Raw genomic sequence first — 27831 nt, 5'->3', positions numbered from 1 at the left:
AAAATTAAAAAAAAAAAAAAAAGATAAGAAGAAGCCCAAGTGTAGCTTGAATATTTAGGGATACATAAAGGTGTTATGTAAATGATCCTTCTTAGTTTATTATAATTCCTGTATGTTTAATAGGTAAATATGTGTGTTTAAAAACTTACATATTAAGCACAAATTAACATCATAATTATGATGTCTTATCTATTTAATCGGTGGAACTTGAAATTTTTTGGTTTCCTTTGCTATTTTTGATATAATTCTAAGCTGGAAAATAAGGAGTAGAAGAGTAAATGATGTATGGGAATTCCTGTTCATAGAGACCATATACATTGCTCAAAAATTACCTTTTCCTTTCTCCTTCTGTAGGTAGACTGGCGTCGTTCCTTCATCACCACTGATGTTAATCCCTACTATGATTCGTTTGTCAGGTGGCAGTTTTTAACATTAAGAGAAAGAAGCAAAATTAAATTTGGGAAGCGGTGAGTTTGTTGTCCTTTGGTATAATAAAGTAAAAATCATGTAATTCCTGCATTGTAATTCAGTGTGCCCCATTATCGTTTCTCTTTTTATAATTTCTCTTTTTGTTCTCTTGTTTCCTTTGTATTCCTTTTTGTTTGGCTGGGGTCTCAGTTCCTCTGAGCTGCTTAGTGTTTGTGACAAATAGAACCAAGGAGAATAGGGGTCTTGCTAAAGATTCCCTCTTATGGTCTCACTAAAGATTCTCTTTATGTTCTCACTAAAGATTCTCTTAAGTACTCTAGCCAAGTAGAAAAATAATATTATTTGTGTTTTAGTTTATCTTTTTGCTCTGTAAAATCTTCTATAAAGTTCTTTCTTGATTATATGGACTCATTAGAAGCTATTTGCAATTAAAAAATTTTTTTTAAATTTAATTTTATTTAGTTTTTTATACAGCAGGTTCTTATTAGTCATCCATTTTATACACATCAGTGTATACATGTCAATCCCAATCGCCCAATTCAGCACACCACCATCCCCACCCCGCCGCGGCTTTTGCCTCTTGGGGTCCATACCTTTGTTCTCTACATCTCTGTCTCAACTTCTGCCCTGCAAACCGGTTCATCTGTACCATTTTTCTAGGTTCCACATATATGCGTTAACATACGATATTTGTTTTTCTCTTCCTGACTTAACTTCACTCTGTATGACAGTCTCTAGATCCATCCCCATCTCAACAAATGACCCAATTTCATTCCTTTTTATGGTCGAGTAATATTCCATTGTATATATGTACCACAACTTCTTTATCCATTCGTCTGTCTGTGGGCATTTAGGTTGCTTCCATAACCTGGCTATTGTAAATAGTGCTGCAATGAACATTGGGGTACGTGCGTCTTTTTGAATTATGGTTTTCTCTGGATATATGCCCAGTAGTGGGATTGCTGGATCATATGATAATTCTATTTTTAGTTTTTTAAGGAAGCTTCATACTGTTCTCCATAGTGGCTGTATCAATTTACATTCCAACCAACAGTGCAAGAGGGTTCTCTTTTCTCCACACCCTCTCCAGCATTTGTTGTTCGTAGATTTTCTTCTTTTTTTTTTTTTGCAGTACGCGGGCCTTTCACTGCTGTGGCCTCTCCCACCGCGGAGCACAGGCTCCGGACGCGCAGGCCCAGTGGCCATGGCTCACGGGCCCAGCCGCTCTGTGGCATGTGGGATCCTCCCAGACCGGGGCACGAACCCGTGTCCCCTGCATCGACAGGCGGACTCTCAAGCACTGCACCAGCAGGGAAGCCCCCTGTTTGTAGATTTTCTGATGGTGCCCGTTATAACAGGTGTGAGGTGATACCTCATTGTAGTTTTTTTTTTTTTTTTTTGCGGTATGCGACGCGCAGGCTCAGCGGCCATGGCTCACGGGCCCAGCCGCTCCGCGGCATGTGGGATCTTCCCGGACCGGGGCACGAACCTGTGTCCCCTGCATCGGAAGGCGGACTCTCAACCACTGCGCCACCAGGGAAGCCCCCTCATTGTAGTTTTGATTTGCATTTCTCTAATCATTAGTGATGTTGAGCAGCTTTTCATGTGCTTCTTGGCCATCCGTATGTCTTCTTTGGAGAAATGTCTATTTAGGTCTTCTGCCCATTTTTGGATTGGGTTGTTTGTTTCTTTAACATTGAGCTGCATGAGCTGTTTTTATATTTTGGAGATTAATCCTTTGTCCGTTGATTCGTTTGCAAATATTTTCTCCCATTCTGAGGCTTGTCTTTTCGTCTTGTTTATGGTTTGCTTTGCTGTGCAGAAGCTTTGAAGTTTCATTAGGTCCGATATATTTATTTTTATTTTTACTTCCATTACTCTAGGAGGTGGATCAAAAAAGATCTTGCTGTGATTTATGTCAAAGAGTGTTCTTCCTATGTTTTCCTCTAAGAGTTTCAGAGTGTCCAGCCTTACATTTAGGTCTCTAATCCATTTTGAGTTTATTTTTGTGTATGGTGTTAGGGACTGTTCTAATTTCATTCTTTTACATGTAGCTGTCCAGTTTTCCCAGCACCACTTATTGAAGAGACTGTCTTTTCTCCATTGTATATCCTTGCCTCCTTTGTCATAGATTAGTTGACCATAGGTGCATGGGCTTATCTCTGGGCTTTCTATCTTGTTCCATTGATCTGTGTTTCTGTTTTTGTGCCAGTACCATATTGTCTTGACTACTGTAGCTTTGTAGTGTAGTCTAAAGTCAGGGAGTCTGATTCCTCCAGCTCCATTTTTTCCCTGAAGACTGCTTTGGCTACTCGGGATCTTTTGTGTCTCCATACAAATTGTAAGATTTCTTGTTCTAGTTCTATAAAAAATGCCATTGGTAATTTGATAGGGATTGCATTGAATCTGTAGATTGCTTTGGGTAGTATAGTCCTTTTCACAATGTTGATTCTTCCAATCCAACAACATGGTCTATCTCTCTATCAGTTGGTATGCTCTTTAATTTCTTTCATCAGTATCTTATAGTTTTCTGCATACAGCTATTTTGTCTCCCTAGGTAGGTTTATTCCTAGGTATTGTATTCTTTTTGTTGCACTGGTAAATGGGAGTGTTTCCTTAATTTCTCTTTCAGATTTTTCATCCTTAGTGTATAGGAATGCAAGAGATTTCTGTGCATTTATTTTGTGTCCTGCAACTTTACCAAATTCATTGATTAGCTCTAGTAGTTTTCTGGTGGCATCTTTAGGATTCTCTAAGTATAGTATCATGTCATCTGCAAACAGTGACAGTTTTACTTCTTCTTTTCCAATTTGTATTCCTTTTATTTCTTTTTCTTCTGTGATTGCCGTGGCTAGGACTTCCAAAACTATGTTGAATACTAGTGGTGAGAATGGACATCCTTGTCTTGTTCCTGATCTTAGAGAAAATGCTTAGTTTTTCACCATTGAGAATGATGTTGGCTGTGGATTTGTTGTATATGGCCTTTATTAAGTTGAGGTAGGTTCCCTTTATGCCAACTTTCTGGAGAGTTTTTATCGTAAATGTTGTTGAATTTTGTCAAAAGCTTTTTCTGCATCTATTGAGATGATCATACGGTTTTTCTTCAATTTGTTAATATGGTGTATCACATTGATTGATTTGCATATATTGGAGAATCCTTACATCCCTGGGATAAATCCCACTTGATCATGGTGTATGATCCTTTTAATTTGTTGTTGGATTTTGTTTGCTAGTATTTTGTTGAGGATTTTTGCATCTATATTCATGAGTCATATTGGTCTGTAGTTTTCTTTTTTTGTCGTATCTTTGTCTGATTTTGGTATCAGGGTGATGGTGGCCTCATAGAATAAGTTTGGGGGTGTTGCTTCCTCTTCAATTTTTTGGAAGAGTTTGAGAAGGATGGGTGTTAGCTTTTCTTTAAATGTTTGATAGAATTCAGCTGTGAAGCCATCTGGTCCTGGACTTTTGTTTTTTGGAAGATTTTTAATCACAGTTTCAATTTCATTACTGTGATTTGTCTGTTCGTATTTTCTATTTCTTTCTGGTTCAGTCTTAGAAGGTTATACCTTTCTAAGAATTTGTCGATTTCTTCCAGGTTGTCCATTTTATTGTCATAGAGTTGCTTGTAGTAGTCTCTTAGGATGCTTTGTATTTCTGCGATGTCTGTTGTAACTTCCCCTTTTTCATTTCTAATTTTATTGATTTGAGTCCTCTCCCTCTTTTTCTTGATGAGTCTGGCTAATGGTTTATCAATTTTGTTTATCTTCTCAAAGAACCAGCTTTTAGTTTGATTGATCTTTGCTCTTGTTTTCTTTGTTCCTATTTCATTTATTTCTGCTCTTATCTTTATGATTTCTTTCCTTCTGCTAACTCTGGGTTTTGTTTGTTCTTCTTTCTCTACTTCCTGTAGGTGTAAGTTCAGATTGTTTATTTGGGATTTTTCTTGTTTCTTGAGGTAGGCTTGTATAGCTATAAACTTCCCTCTTAGAACTGCTTTTACTACATCCCATAGGTTTTGGATCGTTGTGTTTTCATTGTCATTTGTCTCTAGGTATTTTTTGATTTCCTCTTTGATTTCTTCAGTTATCTCTTGGTTATTTAGTAACATATTGTTTAACCTCCATGTGTTTGTGTTTTTTACTTTTTTTTCCCGGTAATTCATTTCTAATCTCATAGTATTGTGGTCAGAAAAGATGCTTGATATGATTTCAATTTTCTTAAATTTACCGAAGCTTGATTTGTGACCCAAGATGTGATCTATCCTGGAGAATGTTCCATGCGCACTTGAGAAGAAAGTGTAATCTGCTGTTTTTGGATCGAATGTCCTATAACTATCAATTAAATCTATCTGGTCTATTGTGTCATTTAAAGCTCGTGTTTCCTCATTTATTTTCATTTTGGATGATCTGTCCATTGGCATGAGTGAGGTGTTAATGTCCCCCACTATTATTGTGTTACTGTCGATTTCCTCTTTTAGAGCTGTTAGCAGTTGCCTTATGTATTGAGGTGCTCCTATGTTGGGTGCATATATATTTATAATTGTTATATCTTCTTCTTGGATTGATCCCTTGGTCATTATGTAGTGTCCTTCCTTGTCTCTTATAACATTCTTTATTTTAAAGTCTTTTTTATCCAATACGAGTATTGCTACTCCAGCTTTCTTTTGATTTCCATTTGCATGGAATATCTTTTTCCATCCCCTCACTTTCAGTCTGTATGTGTCCTTAAGTCTGAAGTGGGTCTCTTGTAGACAGCATATATATGGGTCTTGTTTTTGTATCCATTCAGCAAGCCTGTGTCTTTTGGTTGGAGCATTTAATCCATTCACATTTAAGGTAATTATCGATATGTATGTTCCTATGACCATTTTCTTAATTGTTTTGGGTTTGTTTTTGTTGGTCCTTTTCTTCTCTTGTGTTTCCCACCTAGAGAAATTCCTTTAGCATTTGTTGTAGAGCTAGTTTGGTGGTGCTGAATTCTCGTAAGTTTTTGCTTGTCTGTAAAGCTTTGATTTCTCCATCAAATTTGAATGGGATCCTTGCCAAGTAAAGTAATCTTGGTTGTTAGGTTCTTCCCTTTCATCGCTTTAAGTATATCATGCCACTCCCTTCTGGCCTGTAGAGTTTCTGCTGAGAAATCAGTTGTTAACCTGATGGGAGTTCCCTTGTATGTTATTTGTCATTTTTCCCTTGCTGCTTTCAGTAATTTTTCTTTGTTTTTAATTTTTGCCAATTTGATTACTATGTGTCTCGGGGTGTTTCTCCTTGGGTTTAACCTGTATGGGACTCACTGCGCTTCCTGGACTTAGGTGGCTATTTCCTTTCCCATGTTCCTTTCCCAAAAACTTCCCAGGGAAGTTTTTGACTATAATTTCTTCAAATATTTCCTGTGGTCCCCTCTCTCTCTCTTCTCCTTCTGGGACCATTATAATGCGAATGTTGCATTTAATGTTGTCCCAGAGGTCTCTTAGGCTGTCTTCATTTCTTTTCATTCTTTTTTCTTTATTCCGTTTCGTAGCAGTGAATTCCACCATTTTGTCTTCCAGGTCACTTATCCGTTCTCCTGCCCTAGTTATTCTGCTATTGATTCCTTCTAGTGTAGTTTTCATTTCAGTTATTGTATTGTTTATCTCTGTTTGTTCTTTAATTCTTCTAGGTCTTTGTTAAACATTTCTTGCATCTTCTTGATCTTTGCCTCCATTCTTTTTCCGAGGTCCCGGATCTACTTCACTATCATTATTCTGAATTCTTTTTCTGGAAGGTTGCCTATCTCTACTTCATTTAGTTGTTTTTCTGGGGTTTTATCTTGTTCCTTCATCTGTTACATAGCTCTCTGCCTTTTCATCTTGTGTGTCTTTCTGTGAATGTGGTTTTTGTTCCACAGGCTGCAGGATTGTAGTTCTTCTTGCTTCTGTCTTCCTTCTGCTATTTTCATTTTAAAAGCAAATTTATATTTTACAGTCTTCTGTTTCATACCATAAAGCCAGGATCAGTGAATATTTTTCAGTGGTATTACCTTTGATGAAGGCAGAAAGCTTTCATTAAATAACTATGTTGGCAGTAGACCTCGCCATTAAGCATAAAAATGATGTAGACATTTGCTCAGTTAGAAGTTTTAGTTAGAAGAAATATTATGATGGTTAGGTGCAACACTGGCAAATATGTTAGGATAAAACTTGTACGTTATAATAATATTTCTCACTTATTTATTTTTTAGGTATACCATTTATTCTCCAAAAGATGGACAGCCTTGTATGGATCATGACAGACAAACTGGAGAGGTAATTGTTTTTGCCATAGAGTAGCTTTTGTAATAATTCTTTTTAAAAAATAAATTTACTTATTTACTTGTTTACTTATTTACTTATTTACTTGTTTATTTTTGGCTGTGTTGGGTGTTCGTTGCTGCGCGCAGGCTTTTCTCTAATTCCGGCTAGCGGGTGCTACTCTTTGTTGTGGTGTTGAGGCTTCTCATTGTGAAGGCTTCTCTTTGTTGTGGAGCACGGGCTCTAGGTGTGCAAGCTCTAGGCGCGTGGTCTTCAGTAGTTTGACGTGCGGGTTCAGTAGTTGTGGCACATGGGCTTAGTTGCTCTGCGGCATGTGGGATCTTCCTGGAGCAGGGCTTGAACCCATGTCCCCTTCATTGGCTGGCGGATTCTTAACCACTGTGCCACCAGGGAAGTCCCTATTGTAATAATTCTTAATACGTGCATAGAGTTTAAGAAATAGATTAGAAACCTAAAAATCACTTTATTTCAGTTCTGAGGTGTACAGTCATGATACTCTGTGGCTGTTAAGCCAGAGGCAGAATGTCATCATAGGTACCTGTATCTTGTCGAGGACCTTGCTACTCCAAGAGTAGCACTAGGTTCAGCTGCATCAGCTTGTGTTAGAAAAGCACATTTTTGTTTGTTCGTTTGTTTTTGGTTTTTGTTTTGTTTCTTTGGCTTCTGTGCCTGGCTTGTGGGATTCCCCGACCAGGGATCGAACCCGGGCACTCGGTGGAGAAAGCGCAGAGTCCTAACCAGTGGACTGCCAGGGAAATCCTAGAAAAGCAGATTCTTGAACCTCACCCCCAAATTGCTAAATCAGAAGCTCTGGGGGTGGGGCCTAGGAATCTGTCTTTTAACGTGTTCTCAGTGTGATTCATATGCCTGGTAATGTTTGAGAAGAACTGCTTGGAGAGTGCACCGCTCTAAAAGGAGAGCTTGAGGAAAGGTAATGAGATATATGGTTAACTGATGTATGCAGATTCCATTTATACTTGCTTTGGTCACATGCCCGCCTACTTATTTCCAAAGTACTTCCAGCCATACATGACATCAGTTCATTCTACATTCCTGTAGGACACATTAGTGACATTATTCCTTGTAATACTTGAATGAAGTAAGGGTAAGTCATTTGCCTAAAGCCTTGGCACAGTAAGTCAACAGCAATGCCAGGATCTGAACTTTGCAGTCCCTATGAGTGTGTCATTCTTTGTTACCACCTTCGAACACATTTGTAGTCTAGCAACTACCTTTCAAAATCAGCCTTCAATTATGATGTAACTTATTTGACAGAAATGAGCGTTAATCAAAATTTTGAAGGATTTGAGAGCCTTCAGAGGCCCAGTTTACTATGTTAAGCTTTAATATAGTCAGTGGTAGCAATCTCCTAAACTTCAATAGTACATCATAGTTTTCCACAGCATTTTACTATCATTATCTTAGGTGTTCCTTAGGACAGTCCTGTATGAGGCACAGCACAGTTATTTTACGGATGAGGAAATGAAGGCTCAGAGTGATTGTGGCTCCTTGGGTCAAGCCACAAGTAAGGGCCCAAGCTAGGTTTTGAATGCACATCATCTGACCCCTGGTCCAGTGTATGTCTGTGATGACTGCTCTGTAGGATTGATGTTGGTTGTATCTTCTAACTCCCACTTTGGCAAACACTGTTTTGGCTGATTAATCCAAGTCACTTCATTTTTTTTTCCCACTGTTCTTCCCTCTCAAGGGAGCTCTTAGCAAATCTTACTTAGTACAGTGTGGGCCTCCTTGATCAGTTTTGGTCTGGTGTGGGGTTGGATGGTGGTCTTCAAGTCATTTTTACACATTAGGCTTCCATGTGGTCAGCACACCACTGGAAGTCTCTTCATTGGAAGAAAGAATTATTCGAACAATGCAGGAACCCATCTTAGAAATTTGAATCAGATCTCTCACATAGATTAGTGGGCGTAATCCAAGCCTTTTTTTCTCCCTTGAATTTTTGTTTTATTTTGTTCAGGGTGTTGGACCTCAGGAATATACTTTAATCAAGTTGAAAGTGCTTGAGCCATACCCATCCAAATTAAGGTAGGTTTGCTACCTACCTTAATAGGTAGAAGAATTGTTGCTTCATCTTTTTGAAATATCAGATAGTTGTGATAGAATCCATAATGTTTTTTGCATAAATGTACATTTTTTCTTCTTAGTGGCTTGAAAGGGAAAAATATCTTCTTGGTAGCTGCTACTCTCAGACCTGAGACCATGTTTGGACAGACAAACTGTTGGGTTTGCCCTCATATGAAGTACATTGGATTTGAGACAGTGAATGGAGATATATTCATCTGCACCCAAAGAGCTGCAAGGAATATGTCATACCAGGGCTTTACCAAGGACAACGGAGTGGTGCCTGTTGTTAAAGAGTTAATGGGAGAGGTAAGTTGGGTAGCAGACTTTATTTTATTGCATGAATTTAGAGGAAAATGTCAAAAATGAAGCTTGAGAAAAGAACATTTAAAAAAACGTTTTAATTGAGGTATATGTTACAGTGAAATATTGTGAAGTCATAAATGTGTATATTTTTGGTGCGTTTTCAAATGTGTATACAGTCATGTAAGCACCACCCAAATCAAGGCATAGAACAGTTCCAGCACTGCAGAAGGGGGTGTCACGTCCATTTCACATCACTGCTCAGCCTGCTCCTGCAGAGGTAACCACTGCCATGACTTCAGTCACCAAAGATTAGTTTCTCTTCTTGAACTTTACACGGTGGAATTGTGTAGTCTGTACTTTTTTGTGTTTAGCTTCTTTGGCTAAAAGAAACTAAACACAAAAAAGTACAGACTGTAGTTTTCCCATGTTGTGTGTAGGAGTAGTTCTTTTTTTTTTCTTTTTTTTTTTTTTATTGCTGTGGCGTATTCATTGTGTGACCATATCAGTAAAATAGTATTTTTGAATCTTACATTGCAGCTCAGTAACTATCTGGTTGAAAAATACAGGCAGTCCTCCACGAGAGATTTAATAGCTGTGGTAGACATTATATTACTTTTTAAATATGATTACCTGCATTCCTGGAGTGGAATTGCAGCCGCTTTTTTTCTGAAAAGGAAGTCTTGGTTGATCTTAACTAAATCTAGATGGTTACATATCTCTTATCCTTAGAGTTTATTTACTTATTGGTATTTTTGAGTGTGTTTTATTCCCTTTGGTAAATGCTGATCGTTGGTATCTTAATAAATAATCTTTTAAAAGAAAAGGATGAGTAGAATACCATCTCAATTCTCCTTTTGAATTGGAGAGTTTATTTCTTAACTTACTTTGTAAACTTATTTTTTGACTACTAAATATTCATAAGACTCAAAATTCAAGACGAAAAAGGGAATTCCCTGGAAGTCCAGTGGTTACGACTCCATCATTTCACTGCTGAGGGCACAGGTTCAATCCCTGGTTGGGGAACTAAGAGCCCGCAAGCTATGCAGAGCAGCCAAAAATTTTAAAAAAGACAAAAAGATAACGCAAAATAGTCCCAGTCACTCAATTCTCCCTTCCATAGGCAGTCAGTAAAATCACTGTCTTGTGTATCGTTCCAGAAGTATTTCATGTGTATACAAGCAAATATATATATATATATTCTTTTGCCCTCTTTTTTACACACAAATGGCAATGTATTTTATCACCTTGTCTGTTGTTTTACTTTTTTTTTTTTACTTAACTATAACTTGGTAATCATTTTATCAGTAGGTAAACATCTTCCTTGTTCTCTCTTTTTTTTGGGTTTTGCCATGCAGGTTAAGGGATCTTAGGTCCCTGACCAGGAATTGAACCTGGGCCCTTGGCATGAAAGCACAGAGTCCTAACCACTGGACCTCCAAGGAATTCCCTCTGTTCTTATTTTTTACTGTTACACAGCATTCTGTTGTTTGGCCGTGCCACAAATCGTTCAGTGATTCTCTATAATGGGTAGTTGAATTGTTTCTTCTGTTATAAGCAGTGCTGTTACACCTTATTAGTTCCTGATGTTAGAGTTCTGTCTAAGAAGTTTTTAGGAACAGTATTAATGACACCATTTTTTTCCTGTTCTTAAATGCAACTTTTTTCCATGTTAATTTGAGCAGATTCTGGAATGAGGAAAATGGGTGGTATAAATTTAAAAATAGCTTTCAACCTTTAAGGCTATTATGATATTTAGCCTTTATCCTATATAACTGTAAATTCCATAAGCAGCTTATGTATATGAATAAAGTGGAAGGGTGGGAACTATATGGAATTGAAAAGTACATTCCTTAGGTAAACAAGCAGCTGCAAGCTGTCTGTGTGTGTTTTTTTTTTTTTTTTGGCTGTGCCGAGCGGCATGTGAGATCTTAGTTCCCTGACCAGGGATTGAACCTGAGCTCCCTGCATTGGAAGCATGGAGTCTTAACCACTGGACTGCCGGGGAAGCCCCGCAAGCTGTTTGTTGATATATGAGAATATGGGTCCAATATTATCCGATCTTCTGATTTTTTCTTTTAAGATACATCTTTTTAATTCAGTTTGTCTTCCTAATTATCATTTAAAATAGAGATACGGTATTCTATCTTGTTGATGTTTCATATTTTATTAAGTGATTTTTTTATCATTTAAAGTTTTAGTTGTTTCCAGGTTTTGTTAATGTAGTTAACACAGCATTGGGGAGATTCTCAAAGAAAAAATAATTCTTTTTCCTTTGAGGTAAATTCCTGGGATTGGATTGCTGGGTCCAAGTTGGATTCCTATATTGTTTTCCTCAAGCAATGTATAAGTGTACTAATTTCCTCACAACCTTGAAAGATTTGGGTATTATAATTATTTTCAATTATTTTTAGTCTAGTAGGTATAAAAGAATGAGTGTTGTTGATTATTAGCTTCTCAGGGCTTAAAATGTTAACATTGTTTTAAATTTTAATGATTAGAATAAGTTACTTCTGCTTTATGCTGATCTTTTTCTTACATAGGATATTCTTGGTGCATCACTTTCTGCGCCTTTAACATCCTATAAGGTGATCTATGTTCTCCCAATGCTCACCATCAAGGAGGATAAAGGTAAAGAGTTTCTTTCTTTCTAGAAATTCTTTGGGAAACACATTCTGGTTATAATAGTTAATTCTACGTTTTCTTTTATAAGGTACTGGTGTGGTCACAAGTGTTCCTTCTGACTCCCCTGATGATTTTGCTGCCTTCAGAGACTTGAAGAAAAAGCAAGTGAGTATCTGTGTTTCATGTTCGTATTTCCTCTTTATCATCTTATTGGTTAGGTACCACTGAACTAATTATTGGATTAGGCTAAAAAGCTATGCATGTATCTTTGAAATGCTACCTTTAATCTGTTTCTTGATATTTATATGTTTTTCTATGATTTGAATTTTAAATATCGATGTAAAATTTATAGAATCTTTTTTTTTTTTTTTGGCTGTGCTGTGTGGCATGTGGGATCTTAGTTCCCTGACCACTGGACCGCCAGGGAAGTCCCCATAGAATCTTTTTTTTAAGACTTTTTTTTTTTTTTTTTTTGCGGTACGCGGGCCTCTCACTGTTGTGGCCTCTCCCATTGTGGAGCACGGGCTCTGGAAGCGCAGGCTCAGCAGCCATGGCTCACGGGCCCAGCTGCTCTGCGGCATGTGGGATCTTCCCAGACCGGGGCACGAACCTGCCTCCCCTGCGTCGGCAGGCGGACTCTCAACCACTGCGCCACCAGGGAAGCCCTAAGACTTATTTAAAAAAATTTTTTTTTTGAGAGCAGTTTTAGGTTCATAATAAAAATCGAGAGGAAGGTACAGAGATTTCCCATATACCCCCTGCTTCTACACCTGCATAGCCTCCCCCATTATTAGTATCACTCACCAGAGTGGTACATTTTTTTTTTTTTTTTTTTACCGAAGATGAACCTACATTGACACATCATAATCACCCAAAGTCCGTAGTTTACCTTAGGGTTCACTCTTGGTGTTGTACATTCTGTGGGTTTGGACGAATGTATAATGACACGTGTCCATCATTATAATACACAGAGGATTTTCACTGCCTTAAAAATCCTCTGTGCTTTGGGACTTCCCTGTTGGCACAGTGGCTAAGAATCCGCCTGCCAATGCAGGGGACACGGGTTTGAGCCCTGGCCTGGGAAGTTCCCACATGCCGTGGAGCAACTAAGCCCATGCGCCACAACTACTGATCCTGTGCTCTAGAGCCCGCAAGCCACAACTACTGAGCCCTCGTGCCAAAACTACTGCAGCCCACATGCCTAGAGCCTGTGCTCTTCAACAAGAGAAGCACTGCAATGAGAAGCCCACACACCACAACAAAGAGTAGCCCCTGCTTGCCGCAACTAGAGAAAGCCCGCACACAGCAATGAAGACCCAATGTAGCCCCCCAAAAAGTAAATAAATTAAAAAAAAAAATCCTCTGTGCTCTTTTTGTTCATCTCTCCTCCCTCCCACCCTTGGCAACCACTGATCCCTCCCTTCCTTCCTTCCTCCCTCTCTCCCTCCCTCCCTCCCTCCGGGTGTTAGTTGTGACACGTGTGATCTTCGTCGCAGCATGTGGGGTCTAGTTCCCTGACCAGGGATCAAACCCTGGCCCCCTGCGTTGGGAGTGTGGAGTCTTAACCACTGGACCACCAGGGAAGTCCCCACGGATCTTTTTTTTTTTTTTTTTTTTTTTTTTTCTTTTTGTGGTATGCGGGCCTCTCACTGTTGTGGCCTCTCCCGTTGCGGAGCACAGGCTCCGGATGCGCAGGCCCAGCGGCCATGGCTCACGGGCCCAGCCGCTCCGCGGCATATGGGATCCTCCCAGACCGGGGCACGAACCCGTATCCCCTGCATCGGCAGGCGGACTCTCAACCACTGCGCCACCAGGGAGGCCCCCCACGGATCTTTTTAATTGTCACCATAGTTTTACTTTTCCAGAAAGTCATATAGTTGGAATCATACAGTATGTAGCCTTCTTAGATTTTCTTTCAATTAGCAATATGTATTTAAGGTTTCTCATGTCTTTTCATAGCTTGATAGCATATTTCTTTTTAGCACTAGTAATATTCTGTCATCTGGATGTACATTTATTCAGTCACCTGATGAAGAACATCTTGGTTGCTAACAAGTGTTGACAGTTATGAGTAAAGCTGCTGTAAACATCCATGTGCAGGATATTGTATAGACAACTCTTTTGTGTAAATACTAAAGAGTGCGATTGCTGGATCATACGGTAAAAGTATGTGTAATTTTGTAAGAAACCACCAAACTGTCTTCCAAAGTGGCTGTACCATTTTGCATTCTTACCAGCAAGGTATGAGAGTTCCTGTTGCTCCACATCCTTGTCAGCATTTGGTATTGTCAGTTTTCCAGATTTTGGCCATTGTAATTGGTGTGTAGTCATATCTCATTGTTTTATTTTGCATTTTCTTGATGGCAGATGTTGTGGAGTGTCTTTTCATATGCTTGTTTGCCATCTGTGTATCTTCTTTGGTGAGATTTGTCTGTTAAGGTCTTTGGCTTATTTACTTAATTATTTTTTTCAAATGAGTTGTTTTAATTCCAGGTGGTACAGAATTCAGGATAGAACAAAGACTTAAGAACACATTTTGGCAGGCTTCTGGGCTGGGTTTATACTGATCTCATAGCTAAGGTAGAAATGGCTGAGAAGAACTAAAGACAAGATGAGCCACTGTATGATTTTTTTTTTTTAACAAAAGTTTATTCTTAAATGTACAATAGGTTCCAAGACAACACTTCATTCTAGCTATAAGTGGCAACAGATACTATGGCATGGAGTCCAGATGTTTAAACAGGAATGGAATTAGGATCATCATTGCCTCAAACACAAGGAACAGCTTACTTTTTGCCAGATTTTTTAATAACACCTGTGGCCAGGAGCGCCTTTCCCTGTGGCCTTCGCTTTTAGCTCCTTGAGTTTCTTCTGCTCCTCCTTCTGTTTCTGCTTGAATGCCTTATCTTCCTCGTCCATCTCCTTGGCTTGCTTCTTGGCGTGCTTCAGGGGCTTCTCCTCGCCACCTTCATGGCCCAACATGGTGCCTGCCACCCCTTCCCCAGAGCCTGCTCCCAGAAGCCTTATTTTTTAAATCAGGTTGTTTGTTTTCTTATTGTTGAGTTTTAAGAGTTCTTTGTATATTTAAGAGTCCTTTATCAGATGTGTTTTTTGCAAATATTTTTTCTCAGTGTGTGGTTTGTCTTTCAATTCTCTTGATGTTGTCTTTTGCAGAGAAGAAATTTTTAATTTTAATGAAGTCCAGCTTATCAATGATTTCTTTCATAGATTATATCTTTGGTGTTGTATCTAAAAAGGCATCACCATACCTGTGGACATTTAGGATTTTTCCTGTGTTATCTTCTAGGAGTTTTATAGTTTTGTGTTTTACATCTAGGTCCATGATCTGTTTTGAGTTAATTTTTTTTTTTTTTTTTTTTTTTTTCTTTTTGCGGTATGCGGGCCTCTCACTGTTGTGGCCTCTCCCGTTGCGGAGCACAGGCTCCGGACGCGCAGGCCCAGAGGCCATGGCTCACGGGCCCAGCCGCTCCGCGGCATATGGGATCCTCCCAGACCGGGGCACGAACCCGCATCCCCTGCATCGGCAGGCGGACTCTCAACCACTGCGCCACCAGGGAGGCCCTGAGTTAATTTTTGTGTTGAGTGTCAGGTCTGTGTCTAAATTCATTTTTTTGCTTGTGGATGTCCAGTTGTTCCAGTAACATTTGTTGAAGAGACTGTCTTTGCTCCATTGTATTGCCTTTGCTCCATTGTATTGCCTTTGCTCCTTTGTCAAAGATCAGTTGACTGTATTTATCAGGGTCTCTTTCTGGGCTCTCTGTTATGTTCCATTGATCTATCTGTCTATTCTTTTGCCAGCACCACACTATCTTGGTTATTATAACTTTACTATAAGTAAGTCTTGAAGTCAGACAGTGTCAGTCTTCTAACTTTATTCTTCTTTTATATTGAGTTGGCTATCCTGGGGCTTATTCCTCTCGATGTAAACTTTGGAATCAGTTTGTTGATATCCATAAAGTAACTGGCTAGAATTTTGATTGAGAATGTATTGAATCTGTTGGTTAAGTTGAAAAGAACTGACATCTTGACAACATTATGTCTTCTAATCCTTGAACATGGAATATCTCTCCATTTATTCAGTTCTTTGATACTGTTCATCAGAGTTTTGTAGTTTTCCTCATATCTTACGTTTACATTGTTAGTTTTATACCTAAGTGCAGTTGAACAACACAGGTTTGAACTGTGAAGGTCCATTTATAAGTCTTTTTTCAATAAATATGTACTACAGTACCAGGTGATCTGTGGTTGATTGAATTTGCAGATGTGGAACCACGGATACAGTGGTCTGACTGTAAAGATATATGCAGATTTTTGACTGCTTGGGGTAGTTGACACCACTAACCCCCATGTTGTTGAAGGGGCAACTGTATTTAATTTTGGGGGTTACTAATGGAAATGGTATTGTGTTTTTAATTTCAAGTTCCACTTGTTAATTGTTGGTATATAGGAACACCATTGAATTTTGTGTTTTAGCCGTGTATCCTGCAACCTTTCTATAATTCTATATTTCTATAATAATAGTTCCAGGACTTTTTTTTGTTGATTCTTTTGGATTTTCTACATAGATGATCATGCTATCTGCAAACAAAGACAGTTTTGTCTTCCTTCCCAGTCTGTATACCTTTTCTTTTCTTGCCTTATTTAATTACCAAGAGCATTCAGTATGATGTTGAAAAGGAGTGGTGAGAGGGGATATATATTGTGTCTGATCTTAGTGGGAAAGCTTTGAATTTTTTGAAAATCATCAAGTATGATTTTAGCTGTAGGTTGTTTTTTTTTCTTTGGCCACGCTGCGTGGCTTGTGGGATCTTAGTTCCCCGACCAGGGATTGAACCCTGCCCCCCGGCATTGAAAGCACGGAGTCCTAACCACTGAACCGCCAGGGAATTCCCTAGCTGTAGGTTCTTTTTTTTTTTTTTTTTTTTTTTTTTTTGCTGTACGCGGGCCTCTCACTGCTGTGGCCTCTCCCGTTGCGGAGCACAGGCTCCGGACACACAGGCTCCGCGGCCATGGCTCGCGGGCCCAGCCGCTCCGCGGCATGTGGGATCTTCCGGGATAGGGGCACGAACCCGTGTCCCCTGCATCGGCAGGCGGACTCTCAACCACTGCGCCACCAGGGAAGCCCGAGGTTCTTTATACATAGTCTTTACCAAGTTGAGAAAATCTGCTTCTATTCTAGTTTACTGAGAGTTTTTATCTTGAATACGTATTGGATTTGGCCAAATACTTTTTTTCATCTGTTGATATGATTGTGTGATTATTCTTTTTTAACCTGTTGATGTGATGGATTTCATAAAACTTTTGAAAAAAAGTTTTGAGAAAAATTTTTTGATATTCACATTTTCATTGCAATATGAACCTCATTTTAAGTGGTGTGTGTGTGTGTGAATTTTTGCTTTTGGCTGTACAGTTTCATCATTTAAGTCATTCACTCTAGCTTAAACTGTTTAGTTTTTTAAAGTCATATGTCTTTTCTTGAGATACTTAGTAAAATTAAAAAATTGCTCTCTATGGAGGGAAGAACAAAAATAGTTTTAAAAAGTTTGGAGGGTGCTTCTCTTAATGATTATACAGTAAGTCCCCTACATATGAGCCTTCAAGTTGTGAACTTTGAAAGATGCAAATGTGCATCTGGTTCCAGCAAGGAACCAGAACCTGTGCCATCCATCAATGTTAGGCATGAGTAAAATTGCAGCTTGCCTTCCATGTCCTGTTGCTGATGATCTTTGAGCTCTACCATCTCCCACCTCCTGTCCCTCCTCCAGTCAGTAGCTCTTCTTGCCTGTTCACTTGATGCCAGCCCCTGTATGCCAGCTGTTGTACAGTACTACTTTAATATACTTTTCAAGGTACTGTACTGTAAGATTAAAAATGTTTTCTTTATTTTTTGTGTTTGTTCGTCTTGTATGTATTATTTGTGTGAAAAGTATTATAAACCTGTTACAGTACAGTACTATATAGCTGATTGTGTTAGTTGGGTACCTAGGGTAACTTTGTTGGACTTACGAACAAATTGGACTTATGAGTGTGCTCTGGGAACGGAACTCGTTCGTATGTAGGGGACTTACTGCACCAGTGAAGTATTGATCATTAATATTAACTTTCAATTTTTTTGTAGGCTTTACGAGCAAAATATGGAATTAGAGATGACATGGTCTTGCCATTTGAGCCTGTGAGTACATAGATGATTCAGAATATTAATACCATTTCTTTATTAGAGGAAAAAGAACAGCTAACACTTTACTTGTCACAGAATTAAATAATTGGTGGAGTATGAAGTAAGAGGGAGTTTAAGAGTTTATTTGCTTTAACGTGATATCTGCTGTGGTGGGTAAGAGCAAAAGAAAAACCAGCAATCGGCATTTTCTTAGCACCTGGCACCTGTAATTCTGAAACAAACAAATAGCCTTTTAGAATTACCAATTTTAAAGTACCTTATTTTCTAGTGTGGCCAATTTCCAGGCTTCTAAAGACAAAATTTTGCCATATTACTCATGAATGTTTATGTTTTCATATTAGTATCTGCAGAAGAAAAAAAAATTTAAATTACTAGTGAATAATTTTCATGAAGAATCCAGAAGACTTAATATAAACCAGAAATAAGACCATCCATAAATTTAGTTGTTCACCGCATTTTGCTAGTTTCAACATTATTTAGTTAATTATGTGCCAGTGTGCGGTTGAGAGCTGGGGAAGGTGTGTATGTAGTGAGGGAGGGACAGTGCGGGGGTTGGTGCAGAGAATTCGGGGGGTTCCTATGGAGAGTAGGAAGACAAATTCACATCTGGATGTTAGTCGCTAATGTGTGACACTGCCCTAATGATATATAAAATCTGAAGTGACTTCACTGGACAGTAGAGGCAAAAGGACTATGCCTGTAGGGCTGTTTTTGTGTTTATTCAGTGTGAATAAGTTCTGACATTGCTCTTTTTTGCAGGTGCCAGTCATTGAAGTTCCAGGTTTTGGACAGCTTTCTGCTGTAACCATGTGTGATGAGTTGAAAGTTCAGAGCCAGAATGACCGAGAAAAACTTGCAGAAGCAAAGGAGAAATTATACCTAAGAGGTTTTTATGATGGTGTAAGTAATAATTTTGTTATCATTTTTATTTGATTTACTTACTCCATGCTCTGTGATTTTCTTCTTAGTGGTTTAGAAAAAAAACTATAGAAAAATTCAATATTGTTTCAGCTCTATCCTGTTTTGAGAAGGGATTACTACAAGATTGTGTTCTTCTATTTCCAAATTTATTTTTTTAATGTATTTTGGTCCAATAGTATTTACGGAAATTCCATTTTTGTGCCCTCTAATCTCTGAGTGAATTTCTTGAGAAGATACTTAAAGTTAGTTCATATTATTATACAATAAATTCCAAAAGTTTATTGCATGGACCATACCTGGTCCCTTCTTTTGCTCTCTTAATTGTGGAGTTCATATTTTAAATAAGCAGTTTCATTCAGTTCATTAATTTACTTGTTAACGCCTATTCCATGCCATGTTAGCACAACAGACAAGTTGTGAACCTCTCTTTTCTCCTCAATTGTGCATATGTTAACATGGCTTATATTTCCATGGAAAGAAGATGAGGCTAGAGAAAGTAAAAACCCAATCAAGTTGCTAGTGACTTGAGGTTGAAATGAAGATTTTTAAGGCTGTAAGTGAGAATGTTCTTTATTTTTACCTTTAATTTCTCTGGATAACCAAGAATTGGTTATATGTCCTTTTGAAAAGTAACTTACACGTTTTGGATGACAGTAAAAGCCAACACTTATAGAGCATTTACATATTAACTTACTTATATCTCAAAATAACCTCGTGAAGTAGGCACTTATTCCCTATTTATAGATGAGGAAATTGAGGCACTAAGAGATTAAGTAATTTACCTAAGATCAGCCAGATAGCCAGGCAGAGGCAGAACTGGGATTCAAACTAGGCATCTTGGCTCTAAGATTTGTGCTTTTAATCCCTGTGCCATAATGATCAATAACTATAATTTCGTAATGATGAATTAAGTAGATATGAAGCATTTTGGTACGTTAGAGAATTGGGGCAGAAAAAAGAACACGTGTCTTTTCCACTTAAGATAGAAACTATTAAGAATGCCCTGGTAGTCCAGTGGTTAGGACTCTGCACTCTCATTGCTGAGGGCCCAATTTCAATCCCTGGTCAGGGAACTAAAATCCCAATCCCACATGCCGCGCAGTGTGGCAAAAAAAAGAAACTATTTGAGAGAGTCAACAGGAGTCAGATAGATGGAGGTCAGAGTATCAGCTGGAAGGGGATTGTGGCTTTGCTCTGTGACAGCAATGGGCAAGTCTTTACCTTGCCCTAGAATTAAATCTCCCCACTACGTAAAAGGCAGAGTTGAAAAACAGTAGGCCTTCCTCTAAGAGCCAAGTTTATCACATGGGCAAGCAAAGGAGAATGCTTGCTGGCAACAGGCAGAGTTGAAAAGAGAAGCCTAAGCGGGGCCGAGCTGCATTTGCTCAGTTCCTTCTCCTAAAGCCTTCAGGAATGATGTGAGTTAGGGTAGAGGAATTCTCTTCACATGGAAACCTGAGAAGTGGGAAGGAAGTGAGCATTTCTTTCTAATTGTGTTTCATAATACTTACCCCAGTTATACTGAAAGAAAAACAAGTGTGTTGTAAATATTAGCTGTCCAAGCTGTGCCAAAATAAAAATTTATGGTTCTAAATGTGATAAATTGCACACTAAAAATCTTTTGGTTGTGTGTGGAAGTAAATTTAGTTCGGGAAAGTTCTAGGGGGGGCACCCAAAGCAAATTTTAATTGTATGTGCTTTTTCCCTACTTCTCATCCTTTTAGGTAATGTTGGTGGATGGATTTAAGGGACAGAAGGTCCAAGATGTAAAGAAGACTATTAAAAACAAGATGATTGACACTGTATGTAATAGGCTATCCTCTGAAGGCTGTTTTAGGAGAAGAGCTTTCAGTTAATAGACTTTACAGTGTTACTTAGCAGTGAGTTCTGTAGTAGAACCTGGAGCTATATTAAAGATATAATTTTGTTTATATATAAAATTGGAGACCTATTTAGCAATTCATTTAACTTGAACATTCCACGTGTAATGTTGATGAAGATAGTGTTCTAAAGTTGGTATGTACAAATCACGTACAGAGAATTTTAGTGATGCTTCCTGGCAGTAACCATTTGAGGTACTGGTAGTTGACAGTTCTTTATGTAGTACTTTACTTTTTACTTTAATCCTTTTTCCCCTCTTCATTTTTGTTGTAACTTTTTTCTGTTGAGTTACTTAACTACTTAACTTTTGAAATTGAATTTTTATTTTTGACAGTTATGTATACCCATAATACAGAGAGACAATGATCTGTAAGTCTTATTAAAATAAAAAAAGCAGCAATTTCCTCTCCATCCTTCCACATTCTCTTAAATTTCTCTTCCTTGGACAGGCTTGCTTTCATCTCTTTTAGTTATTTCTTTTAGTATTGACCTCTGCCTCTCTTATAGACCTCTAATCTAAATACTTGTACTGTAATTTAAAAATTTTTCAATTTTAGCTATCAGCCATAGACTTCCTACTGTGGAAGATCAAGATTTAACTCTTCTCCAACCTGTGGCTTCCTCTCTAACCTTGAGTTTGTATACACTTCTCCACCCCCCATCTTCCTAGTATAGGTATATTATAATTTATGTTAGAGCAGTAGTCAGTGTGTACGTTTTTGAGACATGGCTGATCCATAATGTTGTATACAATGAGAACTTCTCTTCCCTAGCTTTTGGTTTTCCCTGGAGTTAATAACTGCCTTTCCCCCCCCGCCCACTTTTCTTACTTTTAAATACAGTTATCAATAATTCATCCCCAAACTCTGTCCCAACTGTTTATTTCTCCTCTCAGTGCCTTCAAACACATGAGTATGCTGTTGTTTACATCTTAGAGAAAGTTCTCCCAGAGCCTTCTGGCCTGTTGTAATTATCCACACCGTTTGCTTACTGTAGGTGTGCACAGATGTCATCTGGAATGTTCCTCCACCATTACTTAGGATTTCCTTTGCTTCTCTTGAGTTGGATCTGCTGTTTCCTTGCTCCCATGGCTTCTTCTTTCTTATTTACTTTCTTGTTTTGGTGATGCTCTGCCTCTAGTAGTGTTCCTGAAAAAGGGTTCCTGGAAGGTAAATATTTGTGACCTTCCACGTCTGAAGTATCTTTATTCTGTCCTCATACTTGAATGACTGGGTGTAGGATTCTGGCTTTGAAATAATTTTCCCTTAAAAATTTGAAGGCCATTACCCATGGTGTTCTGGTTCAGTGATGCTGTTGAGAAGTCCAAAACCATTCTGGTAATAATGGATCTTTTATAAGTGACCTGTGTCTCCACTGTTCCCTGCACTACCCCCCACCATGCCAAAGCTTATAGAATCTTCTCTTTTCTTCCATTATTTTGAAATTTCATGATGATTAATTTTGGTGTAGGTCAGTTTTCATTCATTCTTCTGGCTGTATGCTGGGCTCCTTCAATCTGGAAACTTATGTTCTCCAATTTTGGGAAAATTTCTTGACGTTTTTGTTTAATTATTTTATCCCTTTCCATTCTTTATTTTTGCTTTCTGAATTCTTATTCAGACATTGAATCTCTTAGACTCTAAAAGTTCTTTTGCTCTTCTGTCTGGGGGAGTCCCTCACCTTTTTCTTCCTATGAGTTTTTGTTCGTTTGTTTACTGTGTTTTTTATATCTGCTACTTGTGTGCTTGTGCGTGTGTGTATAAATAAATGTTTCTAAGAATTCATTAAAATTTTTTTCTTTGTGTGGAAAATTTCAAATTTATGAAAAAGTGGAGTAGTATAATGAATTCTTGTGTACCTCTTACCCAACTTCAGCATTTACCAACTCAGAGCCAGTTTAAGAGCTTATTCTTGTTATCTGATCCTTTTTTTATAGGATGCTGCTATTCTTGTTTCAGGGGTATGAAATTTTAATCTCTTATTAATCTGAGGAAGGCTATTGATATTTAAGAGTGGGTACAAAAAGATGATTGGAACCTATTTGGATATGGGTAGGGCTTGTCTCTGGGCTTCACTGGGAGAGATCTGGAAGGTCCATTTGGACCTTAGGGAAACCCTGATGTTAGTCTTGATGTTAATTAGGGCTTCTTGGTTTGTTAGATTCCCCTCAGAAGATTTCTTCAGTTTCCGGTTTAAAGGGTCTAAGCTAACTGAGCATTCTGGGAGCTAAATGGCGGAAGGTTACTACTAGGTTGGGTTCCAACACCCAATGTGCTGACTTTCACTTAATCCCTCTTTTTCACTATGATACCCATACCCTCAACTTCGTCCTCTGGTTGACTCTCTTTTGTCCTCTCCAGAGGCTAAACCTTCACTGTTCTGCTGGTGTAGGAAGGGGCAGTTGCCTGGCTGCATGGTGTGGGATTAGGGTATCTGGGGTTCTAACTTCTTGAAAAGACTTCAGTTAGTCCCCCTGTTTCCAGTCTCATGTTACCTCCTCTTCCAGAACTATCTTGTGCCACAAATCCTGAGTCTTTTTGGAGGTTCTGTAATGCAAACTGAATTGCTTTTCAGCCTTCTCTTCTATGGGCTTAGGATTCAGCTAGCTTCCTTTGATCTGCTAATATACAATTGTCACTCATTCTGCTTTTTAGTTTCCAAAGTTTGGTTGATATTACTTCTTCTCCCATTCTTGTTGTCTTTGTAGCTTCATACCATTAAGACAAAAAAAGCCTCTTTGTTGTTATTTTGTTAGAATTTTGAGGGGGAGCAGAGTTAATTAAGTGTCTGTTTTTAATTTACCATCTTTAAACCAAAGTCCTACCTATTTAAGTTCAGTGTGAAGAGCTTGCATTAAGAACACAGAGCAATGAATCATTTTTTGAATAATAATGCTGAATTTTATTTTTAAAAATTATCCTAGCCTAATAAGTTTGGGATTATAATACATTAAGAGATATTTGTATTTTTTTCTAAAAATAAAATTTATGGTCAGTTTTCTAGTGGGAATTTTTCATGATGCTATAAATCTTTAGTAAAAGTATTTTCTGTGTTTAATTTTTGTGCATCTCTTTTTTTTTAAAGGCAGTGGTTCTGTGCATCTATTTTCTTTATATTTTTATTATAACAAGAATAAAAGGCTGCCATAGGCAGCCTAACCTTCAAACCACAGCATTAGAAACTGTTAAACATCTTTCACTCTGAAAAGGAATAAGCTGTACCTAGAGAAGGTGATCCATTTGATGAAGGTGCATGCCTTTTCAGAAGCAAGTGTTATACAGAAAGAAAAGCAGATAACGTCTGCCCTGGGAAGAGGGAAGACATAATGAAAACCTGGGGTTTTGGTTATTGGTGGTAGGGCATTTTTTTTTTCTAAAAAGTTACTTTTCTTTTCCTTGAGGAATAGAGATTGCCTTGACATAATATCTGATATATTTTTATTTACTTTCGTTTAGGGAGATGCATATATTTACATGGAACCAGAGAAACAAGTTATGTCCAGGTCTTCAGATGAATGCGTCGTGGCCCTGTGTGACCAGTGGTTAGTTTTTCTTATAGCAAGAAGAAATTTCCTCCTGTCACTTTGCTTATCCTTGACTTTTTTAAAAAATCAATTCATCCACTCCCAGGTACTTGGATTATGGAGAAGAGAACTGGAAAAAACAGACATCCCAGTGCTTGAAGAACCTGGAAACGTAAGATGGGAGAAAGTGATAGGGAAGGAGATGAGAAACAGGGAAGACAATGAAGCTGAAGAGAGATACTTTATCTTCTACTCTCTCCAGGTTCTGTGAGGAGACCAGGAGGAATTTTGAAGCTACCTTAGATTGGCTGCAAGAGCATGCTTGCTCAAGAACTTATGGCTTAGGTAAGCAAACTTCAAATTTTTCTGTTTGAATGACTTTGCCAGTTACACAGCAAATTAAAACTTCACCTTTTTTTCTTCTCTTCCAGCGTGTTTCTGAATTGGAAGTGAGAGGTTTTGGTTAGAGGGTGAAGGAAACTAGGATGTGGTCCCCTACCATCTACCTGGTGGTAGAAGTATCTAATGTCCATATAGCTTTTATGATGCAGTTTTTTTTAATAGAAAGTTTCTAGTGCTTCAACCATTTTGTTTTTTTATTTACTGGTTTATTTATATTAATTATTCAAGTAAATTTAAGAACCTAAATAAGTAGCTTTGTCAGTGCTATAGACCTACTCTTAAAAATGTGGATTTTGTAGATGAAGTGTCTCTTAGGTTCCTCATGCATTAATTATCTTCTTTTTATCTCACAGGTACTCGTCTGCCGTGGGATGAGCAGTGGCTGATTGAATCACTCTCTGACTCCACTATTTACATGGCATTTTACACAGTTGCACATCTGTTGCAGGGAGGTAACTTCCGTGGACAGGCAGAGTCTCCACTGGGCATCAGGTGGGTAAATGGATAAGGGGAAGGAATATAATTTGTTAGCATGAGGTGATCTTTTTTTTTTTTTTTTTTTTTTTTTTTTTTTTTTTTGCTGTACGCGGGCCTCTCACTGTCGTGGCCTCTCCCGTTACGGAGCACAGGCTCCAGACGTGCAGGCTCAGTGGTCATGGCTCATGAGCCCAGCCACTCCACAGCATGTGGGATCTTCCCGGACCGGGCACGAACCCATATCCCCTGCATCGGCAGGCAGACTCTCAACCACTGCGCCACCAGGGAAGCCCTGAGGTGATCTTTTGATTTATGTATTGAAAATTCTTTCTTTTTTTAAAAAATTTATTTTATTTTTATTTATTTTTGGCTGTGTTGGGTCTTTGTTGCTGCACTTGGGCTTTCTCTAGTTGTGGCGAGTGGGAGCTGCTCTTCATTGCGGTGCGCAGGCTTCTCATTGCGGTGGCTTCTCTTGTTGCGGAGCATGGGCTCTAGGCGCGCGGGCTTCAGTAGTTGTGGCTCACGGGCTCTGGAGCACAGGCTCAGTAGTTGTGGCTCACGGGCTTAGTTGTTCCGCAGCATGTGGGATCTTCCTGGACCAGGGCTCAAACCCGTGTCCCCTGCTTTGGCAGGCGGACTCTTAACCACTGCACCACCAGGGAAGCCAGAAAATTCTTTCTAATAATTAGTTTTTGTAAGAATTCATTTAGTGGAATTTTGTCACGATGTTTTTGGTTTTTTTTGCATTGAACTGAGAAAGAAAGTAATAAATAGCTCCTTCTCTATTATCCATTCTTCATTCTTATGGGAGTCTATTGTCCTCATTTGTTACTGTAAAACATTAAGAATGTGTTTTCTACTTCATGGTTGGATTAGAATGCTGATTCTTTCAAAGAAATTATATGTATAAATTGTTGTTGTTTGTTTGTTTGTTTCTTTTATTTTAATACAGACCACAGCAGATGACCAAGGAAGTTTGGGATTATGTTTTCTTCAAGGAGGCTCCATTTCCTAAAACTCAGATCCCAAAGGAAAAATTAGATCAGTTAAAGCAGGAATTTGAGTTCTGGTATCCTGTGGATCTCCGAGCCTCTGGCAAGGACCTTATTCCAAATCATCTTTCATATTTCCTTTATAATCATGTGGCTATGTGGCCAGAAGAAAGGTGAGTGCTAAAAAAGATATAGACTAAATTTATTGATTATTGACAAGGGTGTCTTGTGGCTTCAAATATATAGATGTTATTGTTGGGGGGGGTATAGTTAGATTTAGCAGTTACATTCTTTTTCTTACATTAAATGTACTGAAGGAGAAAGCACACCTTTTCCTATCTGTTATATCCAGAAATCTTTGTAACTACCTTGGGCCACCAAAGCATGTCACATTTCAGGTACTCTGTCAGTAATTCCCTTGACCTGTTACATGACTCATTTGACCTGTTAGATGCTGGAATAAAGGCGATTTCAGACAGAGCCTAGGACATTAGAATGGGAAGGAAACATCCCTTTAGAGCTGAGAGCCCCAAGGTTCCAGAATTAAGTAGTGAGGTTCTGACTAGAATCTGGGTCAAAGATGCATTTTTTAATACCATGTGCTCAAGAGTAATCCTTCTATCATCTTCCCTCTTGATCCAGACATGTCTCTGTGCCTTTTCCTCCTGTCCTCAAGTAGCTGAAGAAACAAACCCCTTCCACTGTTCAAATTTTATTTTGTAAAACCAAAGCAATCTCATGGGACTTTTTGTATTTAGGATGAGATTGCATTTAGAATGAGATTACATTTTCTTTCTCAAGAATAAAAGGGAGATTTTGAAGAAGAGGAATAAAATAAATATGATGTGGTTCTTGTCATCCTCTGTTGGTTAAAATGTGTTTTTGGAGATATCAGGTGTCTCAGAAGTACTTCTTAGTAATATAGTTGAATATTTATCCCCTTGCATCAAGTTTTGGACATGTATTAGGGTTTTAAAAATTACAGATAAGTAGTAGCTTCAAGTGCTTTTGTCAGACACTCTTCTAATCACTTTTAGTAACTCGTGTAATTTTCACTACAACTTTTCGAGGAAGGTCTGTAATATCCTCATTTTTACGGACAAGGAACCTTCGTGAGGCATAGAGAGCTCAAAATAACTCACCCAGAGTTACCCAACAATGGCAGAACCAGGATGCAGAACCCAGCAGTCTGGCTCCAGAACTCTTGCTCTTAACATTACCCCCTACATGATCTCATTGTTAGAATGAATGAATGATATGTACATAGTTTGAAAATTCAAACAGCTCATAAAGGTACAAAGTTAAAAGTGAACTTTCACCCTTTTCCCTATATTAGTCTATTTCCCAAAGTTCATCACTGCTACTGCTTTCTTGTGATTTCTTCTGGAAAATGTATGTATGCATATACCAGCAGCAGATATCTATACTTGTTTATTTTTTAATTTATACAAAGATGCCACATTACAGACAGTATTCTGTCTCTTGTTTTTTCCTTGTAATAGTATATTTCTAAGATCTTTTTATTTATATATATATAGCTGTGCCTATATTTTAAAAAGTTACATAGTATTTCATTGTATTCCTGTACCATAGTTTATATCAATATAACCAGTCCTTTACTAATAGATACTTTCCTTGTTTTCATTGGTTTCCTGTTATGAACAGGACTCAATTAATATCCCTGCACATTTGCCTTAGCAATCTTTTATGA

At 38.3% G+C, this 27831-nt stretch overlaps 2 protein-coding genes across 2 annotated transcripts in view; one reads left to right on the top strand and one right to left on the bottom strand.

Moving 5' to 3' along the window:
• Positions 1 to 27831, top strand: part of LARS1 (leucyl-tRNA synthetase 1) — a 70054-nt gene that overhangs the window by 14477 nt on the left and 27746 nt on the right. Inside the window, exons 7-20 of the mRNA XM_081233588.1 lie at positions 355 to 467; positions 6646 to 6709; positions 8694 to 8761; positions 8881 to 9106; positions 11644 to 11731; positions 11814 to 11890; positions 17865 to 17918; positions 18684 to 18824; positions 20570 to 20647; positions 24182 to 24267; positions 24356 to 24421; positions 24512 to 24594; positions 25005 to 25143; positions 26081 to 26293. Of these exons, the coding sequence (XP_081089714.1) occupies positions 355 to 467; positions 6646 to 6709; positions 8694 to 8761; positions 8881 to 9106; positions 11644 to 11731; positions 11814 to 11890; positions 17865 to 17918; positions 18684 to 18824; positions 20570 to 20647; positions 24182 to 24267; positions 24356 to 24421; positions 24512 to 24594; positions 25005 to 25143; positions 26081 to 26293 (1496 nt within the window). The remainder of the gene's footprint in view (positions 1 to 354; positions 468 to 6645; positions 6710 to 8693; positions 8762 to 8880; positions 9107 to 11643; positions 11732 to 11813; positions 11891 to 17864; positions 17919 to 18683; positions 18825 to 20569; positions 20648 to 24181; positions 24268 to 24355; positions 24422 to 24511; positions 24595 to 25004; positions 25144 to 26080; positions 26294 to 27831) is intronic.
• Positions 11912 to 15316, bottom strand: LOC308616982 (translation machinery-associated protein 7-like). Its single transcript, XM_081233589.1, has one exon. It carries the CDS (start codon positions 14705 to 14707, stop codon positions 14531 to 14533), a length of 177 nt encoding a protein of 58 aa, XP_081089715.1. The 5' UTR covers positions 14708 to 15316; the 3' UTR covers positions 11912 to 14530.

This window comes from Mesoplodon bidens (assembly GCF_964165515.1).
Source record: "Mesoplodon bidens genome assembly, chromosome: 4".
Lineage (NCBI taxonomy): Eukaryota > Metazoa > Chordata > Mammalia > Artiodactyla > Ziphiidae > Mesoplodon > Mesoplodon bidens.
Note: the sequence above shows the minus strand (reverse complement) of the source record. Positions and strands in the feature narration are given on the sequence as shown.